The sequence below is a fragment of the Triturus cristatus genome, chromosome 8 (assembly GCF_964204655.1).
Source record: "Triturus cristatus chromosome 8, aTriCri1.1, whole genome shotgun sequence".
In the NCBI taxonomy this organism is placed as follows: Eukaryota; Metazoa; Chordata; class Amphibia; order Caudata; family Salamandridae; genus Triturus; species Triturus cristatus.
The window spans coordinates 1,128,380,208-1,128,405,176 of NC_140591.1; the positions used below are offsets into that span (position 1 = coordinate 1,128,380,208).

General features: G+C 43.8%; 1 protein-coding gene across 2 annotated transcripts in view; it reads right to left on the reverse strand.

Annotated features, from left to right (window-relative positions):
- Positions 1-24,969, reverse strand: part of NPAS2 (neuronal PAS domain protein 2) — a 491,193-nt gene that overhangs the window by 142,182 nt on the left and 324,042 nt on the right. For both annotated transcript variants that reach the window (XM_085622764.1, XM_085622765.1), the window contains exons 9-10: positions 16,231-16,313; positions 13,064-13,170 (exon numbers count right to left, since the gene is read on the reverse strand). In XM_085622764.1, coding sequence (XP_085478890.1) covers positions 13,064-13,170; positions 16,231-16,313 — 190 coding nt within the window. The remainder of the gene's footprint in view (positions 1-13,063; positions 13,171-16,230; positions 16,314-24,969) is intronic.

The window sequence follows — 24,969 nt, forward strand, 5'->3', positions numbered from 1 at the left end:
CCCCCAGTAATGCCCGCGCCAGGAGGCGCCCGCCAGCCACATCACCAACGCCACGCCAGAGGCGCATAAAATCATCCTTGGGCTCCCGCAGCGCGGGACGCCCGAACAAGAAGCCGCATCAGCACTTTCCTGTTTGGTTGGGGGACTCCATCCCCCAGTGACGCCCGTGTCAGGAGGCACCCGCCAGCCAGATCACCAACACCGCACCGGAGGTGCATAAAATCATCCTTGGGCCTCCGCAGCAGGGGGCACGTCTGCGCCCATCAGCGGCAGAAGGAGGCGGGCGGGGCCTGGTCTCTTGATTCCTGGTTTTGGCAACCTGCATGCTGCAATATTGGTCGTACGACACGGGGCGACTAGAACAAACTCTTCCTGCTCAAGTAGCTTGCTCTATACTTATAAATCGTCTCTCTTGGAATGGCGGCAACATTGAAATCCATGGGGGGGAAGGAGGCTACACCAAAAGTCTTGTCAAACTCCACACTTGATTGTTTCCTCTTTCGGGCCGCAAAAGCCATCGATAAAGAGAGCCAGGTTGCGGAACGTTGTTTGTCGGTGGAAGGGGGTCCGGATGGTCCTATAACTGACCCAATTGTTGTGGTTGATGTACAAACTACCCAAACAAGTGACTCTGGTCAGAATAAGCATATATCTACCAGAAGTCCATCTGTTTCACCTCCCGCCCGGCATCATTGCTCATCACAAATAGCATCTCCAGTGCGCGAAACCACAGCCAAAAGGAAAAAAGGTAAAACATCTGGAGCCTCCACGGTGCACACGGATTAGATCCAGGAAAAAGACCCAGGACCTAACCCCAGAAGTCCCTGTTGACACATTACAAAGATCACCCCCTATAAATGGCTCTAAAATAATTTTGCCCTCCCACCCTAGGAACTATCCTCACAAATCATTGTGGCACTTACATCATGTATAGAAGAAACCATTTCCAAAAACTTTCTATCTATCTTGGCTAGACTTGATAAACTGGAGTCAAATGTGGAATCAATTCATAAATTGGTTGCTGATATATCGTCTGGGGCAGGGGTAAAAACGAAATTGTTGGATGGAGTGGCAGACCACCTCAGGGGTACAAACTCTGGTGAGGGGTATTCTGCAAAAGATGTAGATCCATTAACCTGTATTGCGAACAATGGCCCCTATAGGAATGCTACTAGTGTAGTATCACAAAGGCAGTTAGGGCCTTCGTGTACTAGATACCTGGGGAGTGTAAGCTTGCCCCTTAGCAAAACCAGGCCTAGTTCTCCTTTTGCTACTTCTACTGGGAACCTGGCAGGTTGCAACCAACAAGCACCCCCTGAAACAGTGCATCAAAATGGATTGATAGATCATGATAAGGCGATTCTTCATCTTACCCCACTAGTGTTGCCTCTACGTGGCAATTCTTACTAACGTCCCCTGGTTACAGGAAAATCAAAAAGAATCACAGAACCAGTTGAAGAACAAAGTTTGCCACTGGTTAATACAGAATACAAATTATTCAAATACCAATTATGATGATATTCTGTTTCTAAGACGGGTAAGCTGGGTTGGCCCGTTACGTAAGTCCATTGCTGGAGGTTGTTTTATCATAAACTGTAGATCTCCAATGTTAGAGAGACAGTTGCTTGGCTGGGGGTCATATTCAATAAACCAGAGGGCAGGTCTAGGGATTGACATCATACCGCTCGGGTTCTTTTATAGGCATATTGAATGAAGAGGTCAGAACACTCTGGTCACTAAGCCACCTATAAAGAAGCGCCTTATGAGACAGGAGGCCCCCCTCCTGGAACTGAGAAATAGATTTTAACCATTGACTGACCTAGATTCCCAAGACTGACTACTTACTGTAGCTACTACCCCACTAATGACTTCTGAGGAACCACCTGCCATGCAGTTGGAAGAATCCCCTGAGATCTATATTAATAATGATATTGTTCACTGTGGCTCAATAACTAAGAATTGCCATTACTCTCAACAACTAGATCTTGAGGGAGCAAAAAACACCTTAGGATGCACCCAGGAACCCCTGTCAGAACCCCAGTGTTAGAAATGGGATCTCTGGTTGGCTAAGGCTTGCCCAAAGCCAGGCAGAGACCACCACTCTAGTCAGCGCAAGGGAGTTACACGCCAAAGATATCCCCTGCTCACCCCCTTGGTAGCTTGGCATGAGCAGTCAGGTTTATCCCGGAGGCAATGTGTAAAGCCTTTGCGCAACACCCACACAGCAGCAACACACTAGGCGCACCACAAAAGCAACTCCACACAAGGTTATATCAAAAATAGCCTTTGTAGTGTTATAAACACATTAGATCATAATCACACAATGTACACTGTGCCAACTAGCACTTAGGCAGTAATTACAGGGGACTATATACACCTGATAGGGCCAATTGGGCCACTGTCAGGACCATCACAAAGTGGAAAGAGTAATTGTAGAACTTATAATAAAAGTAGATCACAACCAGTAACCACTGGCATAATATTGTACTGAGAACTAGATCCTGTAACATAAAATATAGGACGCCCAAATTATGTCAGGCATGAATCACATTAGCATAGACCACACGAATCACCTTAGAATAGACCACATTAGCATGAACACCGCGTACCCCAATCGGGGGCGCACACACTGAAACTGGCCCTAGATCAACTGTACTCTCTCAGGGGCTCGAATGCCCTATGTCCAACAATGTCAGGGCTGACAGCAAAAGCAGCAAAGTAAAAGTGCGCAGATGCACAGCCTAAACGTGACAGCTGCCCACTAATTGCTGGGCAGCTGTGAAAATGAACCCGGGCACCGAGGTGCCCCCTGAGCCCCTCTCTGGGATTCTAAATGAAACTGTCCCCCAAGGTTGCAGCTGCCTGCGCTCTCCCAGGGCAGCTGTGACAAAAATGTGCAAATAAAGTCCGGCCCTCCTGGTGCCTCTTGGGCCCCCACTGGGGCTTCTCAACAAAATCTGACCCCACGCTGCAGCGACCCGCACCTGCGGCACCACTGTGTCGAACAGCAAAGACTGTGGCGCTCACAGTGCCTGTGGAACCCTACTCGGGGACTCGCAACCTGAAAATGGCCCCAAAGCTTTGCAGCTGCCTGCGCTCTCGCAGGACAGCTGGGGAAGCCACAAAATCGGCACTGGCACTACTTGTGCCTAACCAACCCAGGGACACTGCAGGGCTCTTCCGGGAATGTGGGAAACGAGGCAAGAATGCCCCCAAGGCGCTGCTGCTGCCTACTGTCAAGCGGGGCAGTGGGAAAGAAAACTTAGTACGGCACTCGCAGTGCCCGAGGCTTGGTCACGGGGGCGGGCACCGACAATGTGCCCGACACATCTCCAACCACCCTAACACTGAGCCCCACTCACCGGGCTGTTGCGGGGGCTCCTCCGGTCTGACTGCTCATCTTCCTCTGGTGCCGCTTTGGGTCCCAGAAGGCTTCGTGGAGCCCCCCTTCAATGGGGCTCCTCTGGGCGGCGGGCAGGGCTCTCACAGCTCACGAGAGCCCCGTGCAGACTTGCCGGTTTCTTCCTCCTGCACCAGGACGTCCATTTCCTCACCGGCCGGCAACTTCCTCTTCCTGCTTCCGTCGTGAGACCCCGCCTTCAGTCAGGCGGCGCTGTGCCTCACTTCCGGGCCGTGGTGGTGATTCCTGCGGCAGCTCCTCAGTGCGGGGTGGGCTCCCGCAAAAGTAAGCAATAATCAGCGGGGTAGGCTCCCGCTTTCAGTGACATTCAGAATGCGGGGTAGGCTCCCGCAAGTTTTAAGAACACCAATGTGGCGATAACATGGGGTGGGCTCCCGCAAGACGATGAAATGCGGGGGATTCCCCAGGTAGCCTCTCAATGCTGCAAATTAAAAATAGAAGCGCCCTCTAAGCGCTAGGGCCCACAATTCAGCAAAAAGTCAAGGGGCAAGCTGGCCAAAATTTAAGCCCTGCTCCCAAGAAGCACAGTGTTCCTCAGCAATAAGGATGTAGCGCTTTTCAGCAAGAGTCAAGGTAGGGCGCTCAGTCCAGAGAAGAGTCCTTTAGGAGGAAGGGGCAAGGCTGGGACCAGGCAGGCCGCACACAGGGCCCTCCAGCAGGGAGGCAGTCCCTCGTGGTGGTTCCTCCTGGAGCCCAGCAGCAGCAGCAGGTCCCCCCAAGTCAGGAATAGCGCAACACTTTCATGGGGTCACAGCGCCTTCTTTTATACACCCTTTTCCTTTGTGTCACAGCACAGGACTTGGGAAACCAGATGCAACTGGTTTTGGAGCACTCTGTTTACCAGGCTCCTCTTTACTCATTGTTAGGTGGGGGCTCAGTGATCAGACGCACCACAGGGGGCGGAGCCAGCATTGTGGAGGGAAGGCACATCCCTAATCAGGTCCCAGGTGCAACTCCTCCCTCCCATCTAGATGCAGATCTCTCTATTCACCACTGGGCTGGCTCACCCTATCTCTTGGATCCACCCACACCTCTCAGCTCCTGTCAATCACAAGCCAGACATGCAATTCACATCAGGCAGGCAGACACACAGCTCACAGAAATGCCAACTTCTAAAAGTGATACCAAAGGGGATGATGGACGGAGCGTTTGAGCAAATAAAACACTCACCCCCAGTCAACTGATCTGGGTTTAATCCATCATCATTCTTTAGCTCACTCCACCACCCCAGTTCAGACATGGCCATATGCAAATCAGTCTGACCCTGTGCCTCATGGGAACAGTCCAGCCCGAACCGCCAAGCCATGTCTTCCCTGGACCGGAAACAAGCATCCTGGGACCGGTTTCGGGTTCATAACCCTCATCAGCCAGGCTATCTTAATACAGTGGCAAAGGGAGCAAGGGACCCACGTCTGGGCAAGTGTTAAAGATATGGACGTATTAATCCGGGAAGATAGCGACCATAACGCCCTGGCACTTACGTTGTCTGGTCCAGTATTATTATGTGGACAGTCTTGGCTCAAGAGCTCCCCTGTAATCACCACTAACAACAATAAAAGAGTTAAATGGCCACTAATACTGGCTGATCCAACTGTTCAACCTAAAATATAGGCAGATTCTCCTCGACTTGAGTAACACCGCTGCCAGCATAGACGACATCGTGGCCATATTCCAGCAACTGATCACCACCATAAGACCATTTTTTAACAAAGTACAATAAAGATCTATTTATGTGGAGAACCGCTCCGTGGTTCAATAAGGCTTGCAAAAAAGCCAAGGATGATCTAATTGTGGCAGTAAAGGCAAAATCTCCTATAGATATTAAAAACAGCAGGAAGCTGTATAAATCAGCACAAGATAAGGCAGAAAGGGACTGGGAGTCAGGAAATTGGCGCTCACTTGTAGATGCATCGAAGCAGAAGAATAGCCAATTGTTTTGGCATTTCCTATCAAAAAGGTCACCTAAGTTGAAAACAGAAACAGGCTTCCATATACAGCACCATGTGTGGGAGGAGTATTTTAAGCATCTATATGCAGGCCAATGGGCTGCCCATGATCCTGGCCCACAAATGAGATCTCCAGATTTCACACTAACTGAGGAGACTGCTATCACCCTTGAAGAAACGACCACAGCCATAAAATCTTTACAGAATGGGAAAGCACAGGTTTAGATAAGCTCCCGGGAGATGTGTATAAAGCTGAGCCTACAATATGGGTGTCTCTGCTCCAAGTGGTTTTTAGTGCTATTTTGTGTGGTGGTGAAATTCCGGCGACCCGGAGGGGTGCCGAAATCATTCCTATCTACAAAAAGGGAGACAAAGGGTCTCCCGCAAACTACAGGCCCATCAGCCTTATAGATGTCTCCCTAAAAATCTTCTGCAAAATCATTTTAACCAAGATCCAAAATTGGATCAAGGAAAATAATGTTCTATCAAATCTGCAGGCAGGATTTAGGGACTCCACAAGCACCACAGACCAAGTTTTTAGATTTCTTCTGTTAATATGGAAGGAAGTGACCATTAGAGGAGGTCAATTGTATGTCGTGTTTGTGGATTTAAAAACGGATTTCGATTCTATAGAACGTACCCAACTTTGGCTAGCTCTAAGAGAACTAGGACTCCCATCATATCTACTTAAAAGTTTGATCCGCCTGCACCATGACACTTTTGCAAAGGTCAGGTGGAATTCTGATGGTAGTCTTTCAAATGATATTCCTGTTTACAAAGGTGTAAGCCAAGGCTGTGTCCTTGCCCCAACATTATTCACCCTCTACATAAATGGGTTACTAGGTGAGCTGTATAATTATGGTGGCGACCCTCCAAAACTAGCAGGCAGTTCAGTGCCCTGTCTGCTTTTCGCAGATGATACGCTACTTATTGCCAGGACACCCAAGGGGATTCAGAACATTTTGAATACATTTGATAAAGCCTGTAAGGATAGGGGATTAGAAATACATTGTTCTAAGACACAATACATGACATTTAACCCCTATAAATCCCATAAGGGTAAACTAATGGTGGGCCTGCAAACTTTGGAGCAGGTCAGGCATTTGATTACTAGGGAGTACGAATTAGTGACAGGTTGGTCTGGACACCACAAATTGAAAGGAGTACTCTGACCCTCCAGCATGCCAATTGTGCAATAGTCCGGAGGGCTAGGGCGTCCCCATATCGACCGCTCATGCCTATTCTGGAACTCCAAAGGTTTAGGAGCAGCCCTATATGGGGCTGAGTTATGGGGGCTGGAAAACCTCCAGGATCTAGGCTTTGTTTAAAATAAATGTATTAGGTCGATCCTGAACCTACCCGTGAACACTCCCCTCCTGCCGCTTAGACTTTTTTTTTTTTTTTTTTTTAAAACCTTTATTTATATCAGTCTGGAACACAGCTATTCAGCCGACATCCCGGAGGTTCGGCAGCCAATTAAGCAACACATGAAAGCGTCCATAGCTCTAGTACAGGAAAAAGACAAAGGTTCAGTTTTTTAGACAACCTACAATAAATAACACAAGCAAGGCAGTATACACAATAAACTTGTGCCAGTTCCCGATAGGGGGCGTTGCCCCATTCCCAAAATCAGGACAAAGCCACTGATCGGGTGCTGCCGCTTAGACTTGATCTTGGTCTTAAACCTATTAACCACTTTGCCATTCTTAGGGCTCTCCAGTTCTGGATAAGGATATGGACTAGTAACACACAGGTCCCGGTGAAGGAAGCCCTGGAAGATTTAATGACTCAGCAAAAACAAACAGGCCGTATTAAGTGGTTTAACAAGATCAAGGATTGGCTTTTAACACTAGGGCTGGGGTGTATCTGGGAGGAGCCGGGGTCCATAACAAAAACAATGGTTCCCCTCCTCAAAAAAAGGTTTTGAGAGTATATGGATGTACAAAGTATTGAAGGTAATACACATGGTACTTTAACCTCTAGTTTTATAAATATAAAAGGATGGTTTGGTTTCGAAATGTTTATGGATGACATTGAACCCCCCCAGGCAAGAGCTCGGTATATTCAATTTAGATACGGAGTTCTCCCTTTATATTTCAGAAGAAGTACCTGGGAAAATGTATCTGTAACATCAGTGTGCCCCACTTGTCATTCCTCTCCTGAGACCCTTGATCACTTTCTTTTCTATTGCCCCTCTTATGTTGACCTCCGGAACACCTGGATAATTCCTGCCTGCCGCTTATTATCTTTTACACGCCCTTGTGAAGCTTTACGTATTTTTAAGTCAGATACCACAAGGTGGCTAGTGTTTGCAATTTCGAGATTTCTGCTCTTTCCCTGGTGGAAAAGGTAAAAAATTATTAAAAATGTTTCTGAGAATTTGATATGAAAATGCATACCAATTTGATGCCAGGGAATAGAACCATGAATTTTATTAACATAGCTGCCCAGGAACATGGAAACAAGTTCTCTTCAAATTACCCTGCAAAAGGTGGATTTAATGCAAAATTGTAATATTGCCAGATGTTGTAATAGCTTGTTTTTAAAACATAATCTTTTATGATGTAATGCAATGTAATATTTTACAGTTTTTATGCTTATTAATTTTTTTACAATGTAAATGATCATATCATTAATCGAATAAAATATATATACTATTTGTTTTTTAATTGAAAATAAGTTATAATTGTGTAATTCATTTTTTTACAGTTTAATTTTAGCTGTGGGTTGTGAGGATTATAGGGGTAAAGTGTGGGAAGTTAATCAATTTTTATGGGTTTTCATTTGTTTTTTAATTAATAATATTACTTTAATTGGTAATTAGTTATGTTAATTATGGAAGTAACTTTTATTAAATGTAGATGTGGGTTGTGATTTGTGTGGTGTTATAGGGTAGGAAATAAAAAAACGAAATGTGTGTAATAATTAAAGTTTTTGTTTCTAAATATTTTCTAATTACAAATATTTATTTATTTGAAAATTATTTTTTAGTTTATTTAATATAATATTTGTAGGTATTTGTCCTTTGTATTCAACATGATAATATGTTTTATTTTTTAAATTTATAACATTAAATATATTTGTATTTTAATGTTTAACATATTTTTTATTTTATTTTTTTTGTTAATATTTTGTTTGTTTTTAATTTTGAACTGACTGGAGTTACCCCTCCGCAATCCAACACTTTCCCTACTGTTGCACTGATTGGAGTAGGAATAGTAAATTTTATCTCGCCACTATCCAACACTTTCCCTACTGTTGCACTCACTGGAGTAGGAATAGTAATTTTTACCACTTCGCTACCCAAGACTTTCCTTACTGTTGCACTCACTGGAGTGGGAATAGTAATTTTTACCCCTCCGCTATCTAACACTTTCCCAACTGTTACACTTATTAAAGTGGGAATAGTAATTTTTACCCCTCCGCTATCCAACACATTCCCTACTTTTGCACTGACTGGAGTGGGAATAGTACATTTTATCCCTCCGCTATCCAACACTTTCCCTACTGTTGCACTCACTGGAGTGGGAATAGTCATTTTTACCACTCCGCTATCCAACACTTTCCCTACTGTTGCACTCATTGGACTGGGAATAGCAATGTTTACCCCTCCGCTATCCAACACTTTCCCTACTGTTGCACTCACTGGAGTGGGAATAGTAATTTGTACCCCTTCGCTATCCAACAATTTCCCTACTGTTGCACTCATTGGAGTGGGAATAGTAATTTCTACCCCTCCGCTATCTAACACTTTCCTTACTGTTGCACTGACTGTAGTGGGAAATGTATATTTAAAAAATATGTTTTGATAGTTTAATGTTTTAATCTAAAATAGAATGTTTTTTTAAATTTGATTTTATGTTATTCATATATATATAAATATATATATATATATATATGTATATTTATTTGTAAATTTTATATATTATTAGAATTATAAAATAAATTACAATTAATAGTTTAATGTTGTTAAAGGAAATATATATGTATGTGTGTAACTTTTTAATTAAGTTTATATGTTATATTTGTTAAAATGTATATTAAATCTAATTTATTATTTTAAAAGTAATTTTATTATTTAATATATTCAATATTTATTATTTTATTTTATATATATACAAATCAATATTTTGTACAGCTATTTTTTTGACATCGATATTTCCCCCCAATATTTTTGTACTTACCTGTTTAAGTATAGGGAATCGATATTTTTGCATTCTATATTTTTACCTTGATATTTTTTTCGTCTATATTTTTGTAGTTGATATTCTGTCAGTGAACCGAAGCCATTACCAGAACAAAAGGCATCCTTAGGAATTTATATGCACCCATCTGTATGATGAATGCTGTTAACTCCTCAGATTCTGGAAGTAATTTCACCTTGTGATATGCTGATGCCGGATCTAATGTTGCAAATGACTTAGCACCTTTTAAAGAGAGACAATGGGGCAGCCACAAAAATAAGCATTTGCAATGCAATAGGTCTCGCAAAATTTTGATCTATTCGCATTGTAAATGACAAACCTTTTATCTATGTGTTGATTTTGAAAATTTACGCTACTTTGAGCATTGACATTGCAAATAACAATGCCTTTTATTTTTCTTTTCGAATTTAAATCATAAATAAAAGGCTTTGTCATTTACAATGGCAATAGCTTAAACTCGCATAAATGCGAGACCTATTGCATTGTAAATGCTTGTTGATATCCTATCAGTACCAACTCTGCTACATTTTTAAAAATAGCTGAAGACACACATCTTCAAAGAGCACCTCTGCTGACCTGAGAGTGCACACATTTGACCTTCTCCCAATTATTGCATTCCCAGGGGGGCATGCCTTTGTTCACTGTTCAGTTGCTCTTGAGCTAAGTTTGCGCTATACAACTACCAGCACATAAACACATACATCCAAGGAAGCAAAAACAGGTTATATTTGTCCCGTTTTGCATCACAAGCAATCAGTAGCAAAAAGCATTGTAAAATGCTCCTTTGTTTGATGATGTCTGCTTGGATTTTTAGCCCTATTATGAGATCACTGGACGGATGGCCATTGTAATATGGAATCATGCCCCTTAGTTGTGACACTGTATTATTTATTTGCCAGTATACTCGTATAGCAACATATTTTTGGGCCTTCGCCGTGTCTTCAGGAAACCCAATCTGGTGTGTGATGGCTGACGGAAAGATTGTGGGGCGGGTGGGAAAGTCTGTGTGAAGGTTATGGGTGTATGTGGGAAAGGTCTACTTGTGAAGAATCTGTGGTCTGTGCATATGAGTGCTGTGCTTTTTATATGTGAGGTGTGTAGTGGAATGTAGAAAAGTGTGTTGATGTGTATAAAGGTTGTGAGGGTTTTCCCGTAGGATGTGTATGATATGTGGAAAAGATGTCGGTGTGAAATTTGGTCACTCTTATGTGACATGGGTCTGTATGTGTGTAAGAGGCATGTGGGTCTAGGTGGAATGTGGAGGTGTGTGTATAGTGTTGGACTATGTGTGCGAATGTTTTTGTGGTACGGACAAGCTATGAATGTTTAGGTATCTGCCTGTGATTTTGGCAGACAAAAAGAGGGGGCAAACCGCCGAGAAACAAAAACTGAGAGTAGAATGCAGGAATTCAAGAAATTTAGAGGGGGTGGGTGGATGTTTGGAGAGGGAGGGACGCTGAAGCCCGTGTTGGTGAAATTGTTATGGCGCAAACAGGGTCATCGCCTTTCCACGCACTGGTCGTGCCGCGGGGTCGTGGTGTCTCGGGTACCTAACGGTGTAGAACACATCCTAGCAGTTAATTGGCAAGAAGGCTCTTAATCTCGTTAAGTGCTCGCTGCTGGCGTCGGGTGTGATCTGGAAATCACACAGTCCATCCCCCACCCGCTGTAGCTAAACTACCATTACATCGAGGGACACTTTTTAGAGTGCTTAGAAACCCCAACAGTGCGGTTGAATCACCATATAAAAAGTTATCATAGCATTATCCATAACAAAATGCTACGTAACACCCCCCCAAAAGAATGTGTCCGAACACATACGTGCTTGAAGAGGATTCTAGCGTCTCGTTTGTAAGCTCTGACACAACGTGTGGTTCTGATAAAAAGTGTCACCAGAGAAGGCGCTGCACCTCTCATGTCACAGTGCACGCACATACACAGCATCTTCTGGAGCCTACCCCTGCCTCCTTTTATCACTGCTCACAAACAGGGCAGTGCCTTGTGGTTTGAATTATACACGCGTCCTATTACTCAAAATGAACTACGCATTTGATCGACCTCGCAAGGATGAAATATCGATAGATTCTGGCGAAATTGGAGCCCGTAAACTGCTAGGTTATACACAAGCCTCTAAACAGGTGAGTTAACCAACCGAGCTATCCTCTTGGGTCGTTATATCTGAATAGTGCAGCGTGCACCCCCATTCGCATGCACTTACTTCCTGAAGGGTGGGGTGGTGTATCTCCTGAGCAGCTGCCCTGTCCCGCTGCTGCAGATATGGGTGGTCCTCCGAGCCTCCCGCCCAAGCCCAGGCTGTGCTCCACGTATTCAAGCGCTGCCTCCATATATACATCCCTGCCCCCCCCTTTCCGATCCGAGGAGGGGTCGGGTGGGGGCACCTGAGCGGCCCGTCCCCCTCCACAACAGATCCAGCCTCAATGGGGGCTGGGGGTGACATGGCATTTGGTTAAGCTCCGAGAAGGATCTGTGTGTAATTGTTCAGCCAGCGAGTCTGGAACACGAGAGACGCATATAGCGTTGCGGGCGGCACCCTCGAATGTAGGCACTTTGAGGGTTTAGCACCTGGGAGCGAACAGGAAAGTTTTTGAGCTAATGTTTTGGACCAAAGTGAGTTACCCAAACTTCCTGGGGTACTTACGCTGCGGCTCTGCGCCACACAGCGTGATCATGTCCATTACCGACCCCTGACAGAGGTCTCTAGCTGTCTGAACTCTCATGTCCCCTACACACCCCTGACAGAGCCGGTGCGGCTCCCTGTACAGGCTGGAAGACCTCAGCCTACAGAGAACAACAAGGAGCGAGGGGCGCGAACCAGGCGCCATGGGAAAAACCCCAATGTAGTGCCTACATTAAAAGATGCCACCCTGCAGTGCAAGTTAACAGTAGTTGATCGATGCTGCTTCCGCCAGAAACGGAAGAAAACGAAAATGACGTGACGGACCACCAGCCAATAAAGAGCACGTTAAGAAGAGCAATGACAGATTTCACCAATGGTAAGTGACGAAGCAAAGAGAAATGCAATGGGTGGAGTTTAACTAGTAATGCTGATTACTTGATGCCTCGTAGAGGCAGCGCTTGTGCTGCCCTATGCGAGACCTAATAAGACCAGGAAATACCTGGTCTTAAACAGGCGATATGAAGAGAAATGTTTTATTTCTCTTTGTATATTGATTGCTCTTTCCACGTGTGCTGCATTCTGCAGCACGCATAGATAGAGCAAATTGCCTGTTGAGATTGTTTATGTGCAAGAAGGTGCCCCTTCTTGCACATAAACAATCGCCCGTGCAGCACAGGCACCCTAGTAAAATGGCGTTAAGGTGCCTCTGCTTTGTAAATACGCCGCATCCCTGCGTTTTGAAACTGTTTGAGCATGGCATTACCAATTTTGACATAAAACTGCACTCCGCCAGTTCCTAATACATATGCCCCATTGTTTTAAACCTCACTGAGCTTTCACTTATGATACTTACAATGTTCGTGACATCTCGCTAAGAGTTCAAGGTCATCAATGTGATAGTAGTCATAGCCAGAAGTACCCAGCACCTCAAAAGGTAAATATCCTATCACAGGGGGAGCTCTGAAAAACAAAAATATTGCAAACTAGTTACTCACAGGAAAGATAAATTGCTGTGATTCAAATGTATCAATTGAATGGCTCTGGTCACACTATACTTGAAAGTATATATTTAAAAAGTGAAATGTTTTCCATACCACACACAAAATATTAACATATTTTATGAACCTTGGGCTAGATGTACGACACAAGGGACCCCTTTCCCTTTTGTGAATGGGGGCACCAAAATTTTTCAGAGCAGGCAATGGTCCCAAGGTCCACTACCTACTGTATAAAAAAAAATGAAAACTTTTCATTTTTAAATGCATCCTGTTTCCTTTAAGGAAAACGGACATTTAAATAAAATAATACATGCTTTACTTAAAAAGCAGTGACAGACATGGTGGTCTGCTGACCCCAGCAGGCCACTATCCCTGTGAGTGACTGCCATTTCCAATGGGTCGTAATTGCGACCTGCCTCATTAATATTAATGAGGCAGGTCCCTTGTGACCTATCTTGGAATTGCTAACAGTGTCTGAGACCCTGTTGTACATCAGGTTTTGCGACTCGCACATTGCAAGTTGCTAAAACTCGCAATTTGTCGTACATGTGGCCCCTTGATTTTATTTAGAAAAACTCTTATTTGTCCATCAAAATGTTCTACATTATTAAATTTTAACGATTAAGGGCATGGTCCACAAAAAATGTACACTTCTAGACGTCACCTAAGATTTAAAAAAAGGAATTTACACCGCTAAAATTGAAATCCGTATTCGAAGAATCAGAATGCCGGGTAGGATTAAACTTCAAGCCATTATTTCACGTTGGCCAGATTTAAGTGTGGGGTACTGGAAATACGTAATCTCTTATTTAAAATGTTAATCCCACACCTAAATCTGGCCATTGCAAGTTTTGGTCCCCAGCATGGCAAATAGTTAAGTGGACAAAAACACACCAGGTGAAAATTCCCCAATTCCAGGGTCTACTTTGCAGATATTACTATCTCTTCATAGTAGGAGGTAATCATCAGCGATGTAGCTAGTGTGGGTGAGGGGCAGTTGGCAGGCAGCAATGAGGGTGTCTAGGGTAAGGGGATGCGGGCCACACTCTTTGGAGTTTTGTTTTAGTCAGTAGTAGAATGAACTACGGCAAAGCTCTCCATGACAGAATCATCAAGAAAGTACTTTGCAAGCTCCAGATTGTCCAGAGCTACGCTGCCAGACAGATCCTAGACATCCCCGCCACCACCACATCACCCAACACCTCTGTGATCTCCACTGGATACTCATTGAAAGAAGAATAACCTTCAAGCTCCTCATTCACGCTTACAAGGCCCACCTCAACATCGGACCAGCAAATCCAAACAACCGCCTCTCCTTCCACACACCCAAGAGACACCAGACAGAATATGAACTCATTACTCTCTTTCTCAAGATACATGGGCTGATTAACAGTACCAGCAGTGACTTCAGGGAGGATTGTTCCTCCTGATCTTCTTCTTTAACTTGACCCACTCCTTGGTAAAAACTCTGCTTTTTGGAGTAATATTGTTCTATTCCTAAATGCCACAAGAGATCACAGAAATGCCATACTGACTTGGAGAGATCATACTACATCTCTTGTATATTAGGACAGAGAAGTAATAATCGTTGTTTGTGCTTCTATGAGGCATCTGGAAGTCACCAGAACCCTATTATATATGTGGTATGCAAGTATTTTGTGTTTTGGGGTCCATTTCAGACATGGGAACAAAAACTATAATAATATATAAATCATGTTGGCTGTTGCAATAACTGCTTCATTTAGTAGAGATTAAAAAACATACATTTTATATTTTGAATTTGATTTCTGACTCTTCCTGTAGACCATGTTCCTGGAGGTGGTTTCTACTCCTTTTTGTGTCCTTTTTTGACTCTTTTTTTGTGTCCTTCTTTTTTATATTTTTCATTGACTATATGGATACAGATAAAATTAGCAAGATTAATGACTAAAGATCAGGGGATGTCACAGCTGCATACTGTAGGCAGAAGAATTTCATATGTGTGCATTCTTTCTTACATTGGTCAAGATTTAGTGCAATGTCGTCCATATTATACATTCATGAATGGTTATTTCCTTGCATCGAAACATACTTTGATTATATTTGAGATGATATAGGTGAATAAAAACACTGCTGGGGACAAGACAACAGATTTTGTTTTTATTTAATGGCAATAACTAAGTTTGTTATTTCATTGATGAGGATTGAGAAGAAGGCACAAAGGTGAAAGAAAAGATTGGAGGAAGTAAACAGCTTGTGCACAAGGCAGAGTAATTTAGTAGAAAGAAGAGAACAAGTAGGTCCACTACTTCTCTTGCTAGGGAACGTGATAACTAAGCTAAATATTTTGCATTTGGCTATGCAGCCCAAAACTTATGAACAAAAGATAACATTGTGGAATAGGCGCCCCACAACGTGTTATGTTAGTGCACTACCCAACAATGATGGTAATAAATGAAGCATACAGGGGCATAAACTCACAGTTTCATATGTTGAGACCAAACACTGCATCGGCGATCCATGGAAAATATACAGCTACTCTTTCTTACATTGTTTTCGATCACTGTGCTATTACTAACTGTGCTACTTTGCATTGTAGGGAATGCCCTTGATTGGCTCTGGTCCCCAGCATACACAGGAAGTCCTCCATTCTACTTACCTTATCCCAGTAGGAAACTCCCTCCATTGCTATTGTGTGACCCACCAACCTCTGTGTGTTGGAGATGTGAAAACACTGACCTAATTCATCAAAGAGGAACTATGTGAACATCTCTAACAATTAATCCTCTTCTTCTCAATTTTTATTCTTATAACGTTTTATAAAATGTTATTATGAAAAGACAATTTTTGTCTAAACTGGTTAAGCCAAATGCAACAAGAACATCATTATTATTTTTTCAGATTACTAGTAGGACTTGTGTGCCAATCAAAAACGAATGCATACTTTTTTAAACCTATATTTTACAAAAAGTCTCAAATGGTTATGACATAGAAAATGCATACATTCAAATAAAATCCCAACATCACATCTATCCCCACCAACCTGTGATCCAGAAACAAAAACTTCCATTCCAGGCTATGTCTTGAAGTAAATTCCTCAAGCGGTTCATCCACTATGCACATTTCCTGCAGGATTATAAGTAAACAGTTTGTTATGCCTTAAAAGATGGCCAAAGAAAAGAAACAGTTTACAACAATACCATCTGCATTGATTTTCATCAGGTATGAAGGGCCACAGATTTTGGCCCTGGATATGAGTGGGCAGGTAAATTCCACCCTGTGCGTAAACCCCTGTGTTTACACATGGGTCAGAATTCTGAGTAAGGCTGTATTTAACGCATTTGATAATTATCAAATGCATTAAAAACCGCAGCTATTGTTGAATTTCAGGCAGATAAACCTGCCGAAATTTAAGAGGGGAAATTGTAGGGTATTTACAGTATCATGCAGATTTTTGTGCATTAAACAACAAAAGTTGCATATTATTCCCCACAAACTAGTAATAGATGTTATTTATAATGTAAGAAAAATAAAGTACCCCATGATATCAATATTTATTTATAATATAGCCTTATAGCCCGCCGTAGGGGGCTATACCGGCTATTAAAGGCCCGCTGCAGCGTTAAAGGCCCAAGCCGAAGGCTAGGGACTTTAACAAGGCAGCGGGACTTTAATAGCCGGTATAGCCCTGCTACGAAGGGCTATAAGGCTATTAGAACATTCCGCCACTAGAGGACAGAATGTTCTAACAAATTAAACAAAGGCTTTAGGGAGCGCGAGGGGATTTAAATCCCCTCATGCTCCCTGAAGCCTTTGTGCACAGCCACAAAGAAGCATTGGAATGTTGGAGCTCCGGGCTTATACCAGCCATTATAAGCCCGGAGCACTCATTGTTTTCAATGGAGCTTCCAACATTCCAATGTTCTAATGTGCGATAAATAACACTAAACTCATAATCAGGGCCTCAGTTGTGCATAAACCATTTTTAAATTGAAGGGCAAAAATCAGTATTTCAAATTTCAAAATGTGATCCAGATATGCCAAAATATTGTAGCCAGAAATCAACACCCAGAATTTTGTGATAGTAAGTATACATTACTAAGTATAGATTTACTATTCTTTAACTCTACATTTCCATAACTTGAATATATGTATCATCAAGCTACGTATATGTGGAGTAAACCCATTCCAGCCCATATACTTACTTTCATAATATTCTGGTTGCCGATATTTTGGCCACACAATAGGTTGGTAGGATACCTACTAACAAGACACCAGCTCCAGCTCCACTGACAAAACGCATTCTTCCTCGGCTACAGGCCTATTCAAGCCACATATGGAAAAGTTTGTTTCTGTTTCTGTTCATCTGTTACATACAAATCAAAAAACTCAACCTTACATTTTCTTTGGAAATGAAACCAGACAAGGGGAATATTTCGTACACATTGGGGGCTATTTATATATATATATTCACTGAAAAAACCATAGATTTCAGGCACGTTATAGTTAGGAATTAGCATTTAAAAAACCTTACAAATTCACTGAAAAAACCATAGGTTTCAGGGGCGTTATAGTTAGCTGGACTTTTCACTCGTACAAAACCATTGAAATTCCCCCATTATAGTTAGTTCAGATAACTTTAACTCGCGCGCCCGCAATGCACTGCTGATGACGTCACATATTACATCACTCATGACATGGTCAGTGACATCACTGATGACATCACTGATGACATCTCAAATGACATCACTGATGACATCACTGATGACATCATCCAGTGAATCTGTGTTTTTCTGAAAATTAAATATGTTTTATATATGTATATCTCAAGGTCGATGGAAGAATAAATGGGTATATAAGTGTCTAAATGGATGATTTGTTTTTGAAAAATTGATTGTATAACTGACTGATTAAGTGTATCTTAGTGAATACATGGCTTAGTGAGTAATGTTTAAATATGTAAATATCTGTATCAGTCTCACATTTTGTGTATAAGTGGCTGCATGGGTTGGTGAGTAGCTACATGAGTGTCTATATAGGTTATTAGTTGGTTTTTTGAGTATCAGTATGAGTGTCGGAGTGTCTGTATGGTTCGGTGGGGGTATTACGTAGTGCATAGGTGCATGAATGAGTGACTCACTGTTTGTATTTGTTGAAGACAGCATGTGTGCAGGACTGTATGGGTGGATGAGTGTGTGCATGGGTGTGTTAGTGAGTGAATGACTATCTCAATAGTGTCTTTATGAGTAACTACATATGTTTTAAACTAGTATATGTGACTATTGGTGTATAAAAGTGAGTATATGTGAGAGTGAGAGATTGGAAGAGTTCCTGTATGAATAAGTATGTGTTTCTATAAGTGATTGTTTAAAAGACTAAGTATGTGTAAGTTTCTGTAGAAGTAAGTGTGGTGGTTTGTGTATAACTGTATATGCAAGTAAATGGATGTTTGATTCTTTATTAGCATGAGTGACTATGTGTGTGAGTAACTCTATGGATGAGTGGCATTGTGTAACAGGATGTATAGGTGTATGAGTACATATGATGAGTGAGTACATGTATGAGTGACTGTATAGGACTGTTGGTGAATGAGTGGATGTGTATGTGGATCTTAGAATTACTGAATAGGTTGTTGTATCTGATATTGGTATGTGCATTGTTTTGAACATTTTAGTTTCTATTTTTGAATGTGTGAATCAAAGGTTATATTAGGGTGAGAGGAGGTCTGCCACTCTATCACAAGGATGATGTCATCAGTGATGTCATGAGTGATGTCATTTGAGATGTCATCAGTGATGTCATGAGTGATGTCACTGACCATGTCATGAGTGAAGTAATATGTGTTGTCATCAGCAGTGCATTGCGGGCGCGCGAGTTATAGTTAGCTGAACTAACTATAACGGGGGAATTTCAATGGTTTTGTACGAGTGAAAAGTCCAGCTAACTATAACGCCCCTGAAACCTATGGTTTTTTCAGTGAATTTCTAAGCTTTTTTAAATGCTAATTCCAAACTATAACGTGCCTGAAACCTATGGTTTTTTCAGTGAATTTCAAAGGTTTTTTAAATGCTAATTTCTAACTATGCCTACAGAGATAGGACATGTGAAGAAAGATGAAAAAACGCACAGAAAGAAAAAAAAGAAATGCAGAAAGAAGCAACAGAAGTCATCAAAGACGAAGAAAGTGCAGGAAGAAGGATAACGTGCAGAAAGAACAAACAGAAGAGCAGAAAGAAGCCTTGTTGCAAAATCATGCTGTACCCTCAACTTTTTCAGACGGATACTGGTGGTAACTGAGTCTGACTAACCCGTCCTAGAGCCAGTGATATGTTAAAAGACACTCATAATACAGTGAAAACACCTACATACACTAGGGAACACTATGTGTTGGGGTCCCCCTGTGATTAGCATGACCTCCTCTGTAAGCCCTAGTAAATAATAGGGCAGGGGGATTAAAACTACCTCTTAAAATGCGCTACAGGGCGTGTTTGCACACATCACCTAAGGCCCCGTCCCCTCCCTTCCCCACTGTGTAAACACGCCCTGTGGCCGTTTTAAGTTGGGAGATTAAGTCCCTTTGAATCCTGAGGGTCCCTAGGGTCCAACTAGACCACTAGGTACCTCCAGTAAGCGTCACAGAGCTGCGTTGCAGAGAGATGTAAAAAGGGGCACAGCCTAGACCACCTCTCTGCAACGCAGTGCAGTGGCGCTTACTGGAAGCACCTGGTGGGCTAGTTGGCCCCCAGGGTCCCTTAGGATTGAAGGTGAATTATTTCCCCAACTTAAAACGCGCCACAGGGCGTGTTTGCACACGTTAACTCAGGCCCCGTCCCCTCCCTTCACCACTGTGTAAACACGCCCTGTGGCCGTTTTTAGTTGGGAGATTAAGTTCATTTGAATCCTGAGGGTCCCTAGGGTCCAACTATCCCACTAGGTACCTCCAGTAAGCGCCACAGAGCTGGGTTGCAGAGAGGTGTAAAAAGTGGCATGGCCTGGACCAACCTCTCTGCAACGCAGCTCAGTGGCGCTTACTGGAAGCACCTGGTGGGCTAGTTAGCCCCCAGGGGCCCTCAGAATTGAAGGGGAATTATTTCCCCAACTTGAAACGCACCACAGGGCGTGTTTGCACACGTCACCTCAGGCCCCGTCCCCTCCCTTCACCACTGTGTAAACACGCCCTGTGGCCGTTTGTAGTTGGGAGATTAAGTTCATTTGAATCCTGAGGGTCCCTAGGGTCCAACTAGCCCACTAGGTACCTCCAGTAAGCGCCACAGAGCTGCGTTGCAGAGAGGTGTAAAAAGTGGCATGGCCTGGACCACCTCTCTGCAACACAGCTCAGTGGCGCTTACTGGAAGCACCTGGTGGGCTAGTTAGCCCCCAGGGGCCCTCAGGATTGAAGGGGAATTATTTCCCCAACTTAAAATGCGCCATAGGGCGTGTTTGCACACGTCACCTCAGGCCCTGTCCCCTCCCTTCCCCACTGTGAAAACACGCCCTGTGGCCATTCAAAGTTGGGAGATTAAGTCCCCTTGAATCCTGAGGGTCCCTAGGGGCAAAATAACCCACTAGGTACGTCCAGTAAGCGCCATCGCAGAGAGGTGTAAAAAGGGGCACGGCCTGCACCACCTCTCTGCAACGCAGAGCAGTGCCACTTACTGGAAGCACCTGGTGGGCTAGTTGGCCCCCAGGGTCCCTCAGGATTGAAAGGGAATTATTTCCCCAACTTGAAATGCGCCACAGGGTGTGTTTGCACACATCACCTCAGGCCCCGTCCCCTCCCTTCACCACTGTGTAAACGCGTCCTAAGGGTCCCTAGGGTCAAACTAGCCCACTAGGTACCTCCAGTAAGCCACAGAGCTGCGTTGCAGAGAGGTGTAAAAAGGGGCGTGGCCTCAGAACACCTGTCTACAACGCAGCTCCCTGGCGCATACTGGAGATACCTGTTGTACTAGTTGGCCTTCAGGGACCCTCAATATTGAAGGGGAATTAATTCCCCAACTTACAACTGGCCAGGGAGCGCGTTTGCAGAGTGCTGCAAGGAGGGGGCGTGGCCTCCGGCGCGATGCCGGACTTTTTTTTTTTTTTAAGATGGAGGGCTGTGTGGCCCCCCTTCTTTTTCTAATTTGTTGGCCCTCGGGACCCCATCCCCCAGGGCCTGCCGCGTGGCCCCCCCTCCCAAGGCCTTAATCGGCCCCGGGGACCCCAACCCCCGGGGCATGGCCTTTTTTAAAAAAAAAATCTTTAGGAGGGGGGGCTGCGTTGCCCCCCTCCTCAGGCCACTTATGGCCCCGGGGACCCCATTCCCCCGGAGCCGGCCTTTGTCTTTTATTATTTTAAAAATATATATATTTTTAGAAACACCTAGGACATGCTGGACAAACCGTATGTACCTATCACCATGACTATTTGCGTGATATTCATTAAAAGGTGACTATGCATACAATGAATCCACGTGGAATGTATTTACACCGCTAGTGAAGCTCTGACGTGTCTGACGCCCTACCGTGCTTAATCCCGGCACCCCCGCCGGTGGGTACTCTCCAATTAGACACCCTTGTCGTTTATTTATACAAACATGGGTAGCTGTTGACGGGCACATTTAATACACACGCACACCAAGCCATTCAAAGGGGATTCAACAAAAATTTGACCAAAACTATGCAAGAAACACTCCTCACGGTTAATAAAACACACATCCACCGCCGAATGTGTAATACTTTTTATTTTACTCTCTGGAAAGGAGACAAACCTCACTTGAGAGTCACAACACGCTCCTGCCTGAGCCCAATGCTGTGTTACACCCACCAGCGCCCGCCGAGTGCCACACACCTCTGTGTTGTATTCCACCAGCTAGTGCGTATGCTATGACACTCTCTAGCCCATGTGCACTGTAACACCACCCCGTGAATATTTCATGCCACACTTGCCTTCACACGGGTTATATTGCCCCATCTTACGTGCCTTCCTCGATGCCTATGTAATAACGCAAAGAGCTATGCCATACATATTACAATCTGGGATCCATATCTTTGACACAGTGCATATGCAACGTAACACTCCCCAGCACATATTTTATATTACAACTTTAGAGACTAGTTAGGTTACACAACACTGCCCTGTGCATATTACACTCCAAGGCGCATATCGCATAGCACGTGCTAGTGCCTGTGCTATCTCGCGCTCTCCAATGAATCTGTCATTGCGTACAATGTATTGCATATTATATTTCACGCCCGGTTCATCTTATATCACACTTTTTGGTGCATAGTTTATACCATACACTATATCTAGTTTTCATTTTCAATCGTGCTCTCAGGACTATGTTCTATATAACACTGTGTTCACCTACCCTTTTCACGGGCATTACATTTTGCGATAGGGCGTGGAGGGTCAGGGGGTGTTTCTGCCAACTGAGCCCGGAGTCACAGTCACAAATGTCCTCTGCTTCCTGAATAAAAGTGAGATTATGCTGCATACTTGTTCATATTTTAAGCAGTTCGCACAGACACACATTTTAAAAACAATAAAGTTCCTAATACCCACCTTCTCTGAACAGTTAGCTTGCTGCCCCATCCACCTCCTCCCTATCCTCTGTTGTCTGAATCAATGGATTAGCCTCCTCCCTCCTGCCATGCATGGTCTAATGTGCTGCCACTGCCTTCCATTTAGCATGATGTACCAGTCCACTCCTCCTGCCCTCCATTGCCCAATTCTATGCCCTATCATTGACCTCCTGCTTAGCCTCTGTGCTTAGCTTGCTGCCCCTATTCTCCTTCCCCCTGCCCTCCGATGTCTTTGTGCATGCCCCTGCTCCATCCTTTTTGCCCACCATGTTCCATGGACCTGCCACTCCTATCTGTAATATTACCCACTGGCAATACCCAAGAGGTAGTTATTGTTAGAACCAACTTTTGCCATAGACAAAGCATTTTTTGTTTTGCTAATAACAATAATGGTGCTGTTTGATAAATCTTCATGAAATTTTCAAATATAGCTTACCACTCTCTTTAGCTGCTGTGTGGAAAGTTTCCGGTTGATTCATTAAGCAAGCGCTGAGAAATAGAGGGGGGCCCCAAAAGGCTTTATTCCCATGCAATGTCTATGGGGATTTTGCAGTTTTTAGACACAACTACAGCCCGAACTGCTGAATGGAATTACACCACATTTTGCAGGAAGGTCTTGGTCTAGAAAAGCCCCTTTTCCTAAGTTTGAGTAAATCTGTTTGGTACATTGGGAGTTATTGAAGAAATAAATATTTGTATGTTTTGGGGTGTGCTTTTCTTGCAGATCCGTCTACTGGGTCAAAAGCAATTCCCTGATTGGCTGGCTGTAACCTGAAAGAAAAGTTGTGGCCTCCATTTTGTTTATTGCAGGGGTCTTCAAACTGTGGGGCTGACCCCCAGGGGGGCAGTGGAGTAATACAAAGGTGGTCAGGCATTCCCAGTCACACTTCTGCCCAGGCCCATAGGACTACAAGGGCTTCAGCCCCCTCCTCCCCCATCGTGTGTCTCAGCCCAGGCTGCTGCAGCTTGAGCTGCTGTGTGCTCGGCTGGGCAGTGTCTGGCGTCTTATCTCCGGCATGCCTGAGTTTTTCACAGGTCTTTAAAGACCATTTGCATATTTACATGCCTTTGTAAACTGTTTACCGAGGCTTACTTTTTTTTCTGGTTCCAGTATCCCCTGGGCCCCACTCTGCCAATTCCATACATTTGCATTTTACATTTAATTGACACTAAATAGAGTTATAAATAAAAAGGTATGTATTCATTCGTTATGTGACTTTTCTGTCTTTGTTCTCTTTAATTATCAGTCATGGATCATTGAGGCAGCCCTAGAACACAATTAAAAGTGCTTTCTATTTATATTTGCTGTTCTAAGTATGCACAGATGAGTGCTGAAGATACAGCTTTAGGTGACTGCTTATTTTTGTACCTTCTGTGTCATCAAAATAATGCTGGCAACCCTAACCATAGGACTTGAAGTTTGTTGCAGGATCAGCATATTATATATTTCCTCCACCCTCGATCCCTGATTAATGCCATAATACTAATAGTTTACCTTATATCTGAAACCCTGCACTGCCGTCAATATCATGCTGAGTTACTTCAAGTGTCTGGGAATGCACCCTGCATTCAGACAACTCACGCCTCATTCTCACCCTTCACTTTCATGCTCACCTTGGACTCACAGCGATCAGAATGAACTCACAATGATCACCATGCACTCACACCATTCACCCGCTCACCTTGCATTCACAGCGATCACTCTGCACTCACAATGCACTTGTGCTGTTCGCCCTGTACCACATCCTGCAGTCACACGAGCACACTACTCACCCTGCACTCATGTGACACTTCACTCACCTGTCCCCCTCACTCCTCAATCTGCGACTCACTCAAAGAAGCCCATCACTAACCATGCATTAATTCGGCTCACTCTGCACTTACAGCCGCACCCAAATTCATATGGTCACCTCACTCACCCTGCAGTCACTCCTCTTACCCTTCTTTCACACTGTTCCATCGCTCACCGTGTACTCACATGGGCACTCTTGTCACCCACACAGTGCAGAGGGTTAATGTGCCTGCTACAAAGAACATATACCAAGCAGATCACAGAACTGAGTGTGAGTAAACCATGAGAAGCGCTAAAAAAAATGAAATGTTTGTCAAAAAGGTGCTATAGAGAGATGAGGTTCATTGTTGGTGAGTGGTAGTGAGGGAATTCACGGAGAAGGAGGAAACGGCACCAAAAAAGACTGTTGCACCATGGGCGATCAGTG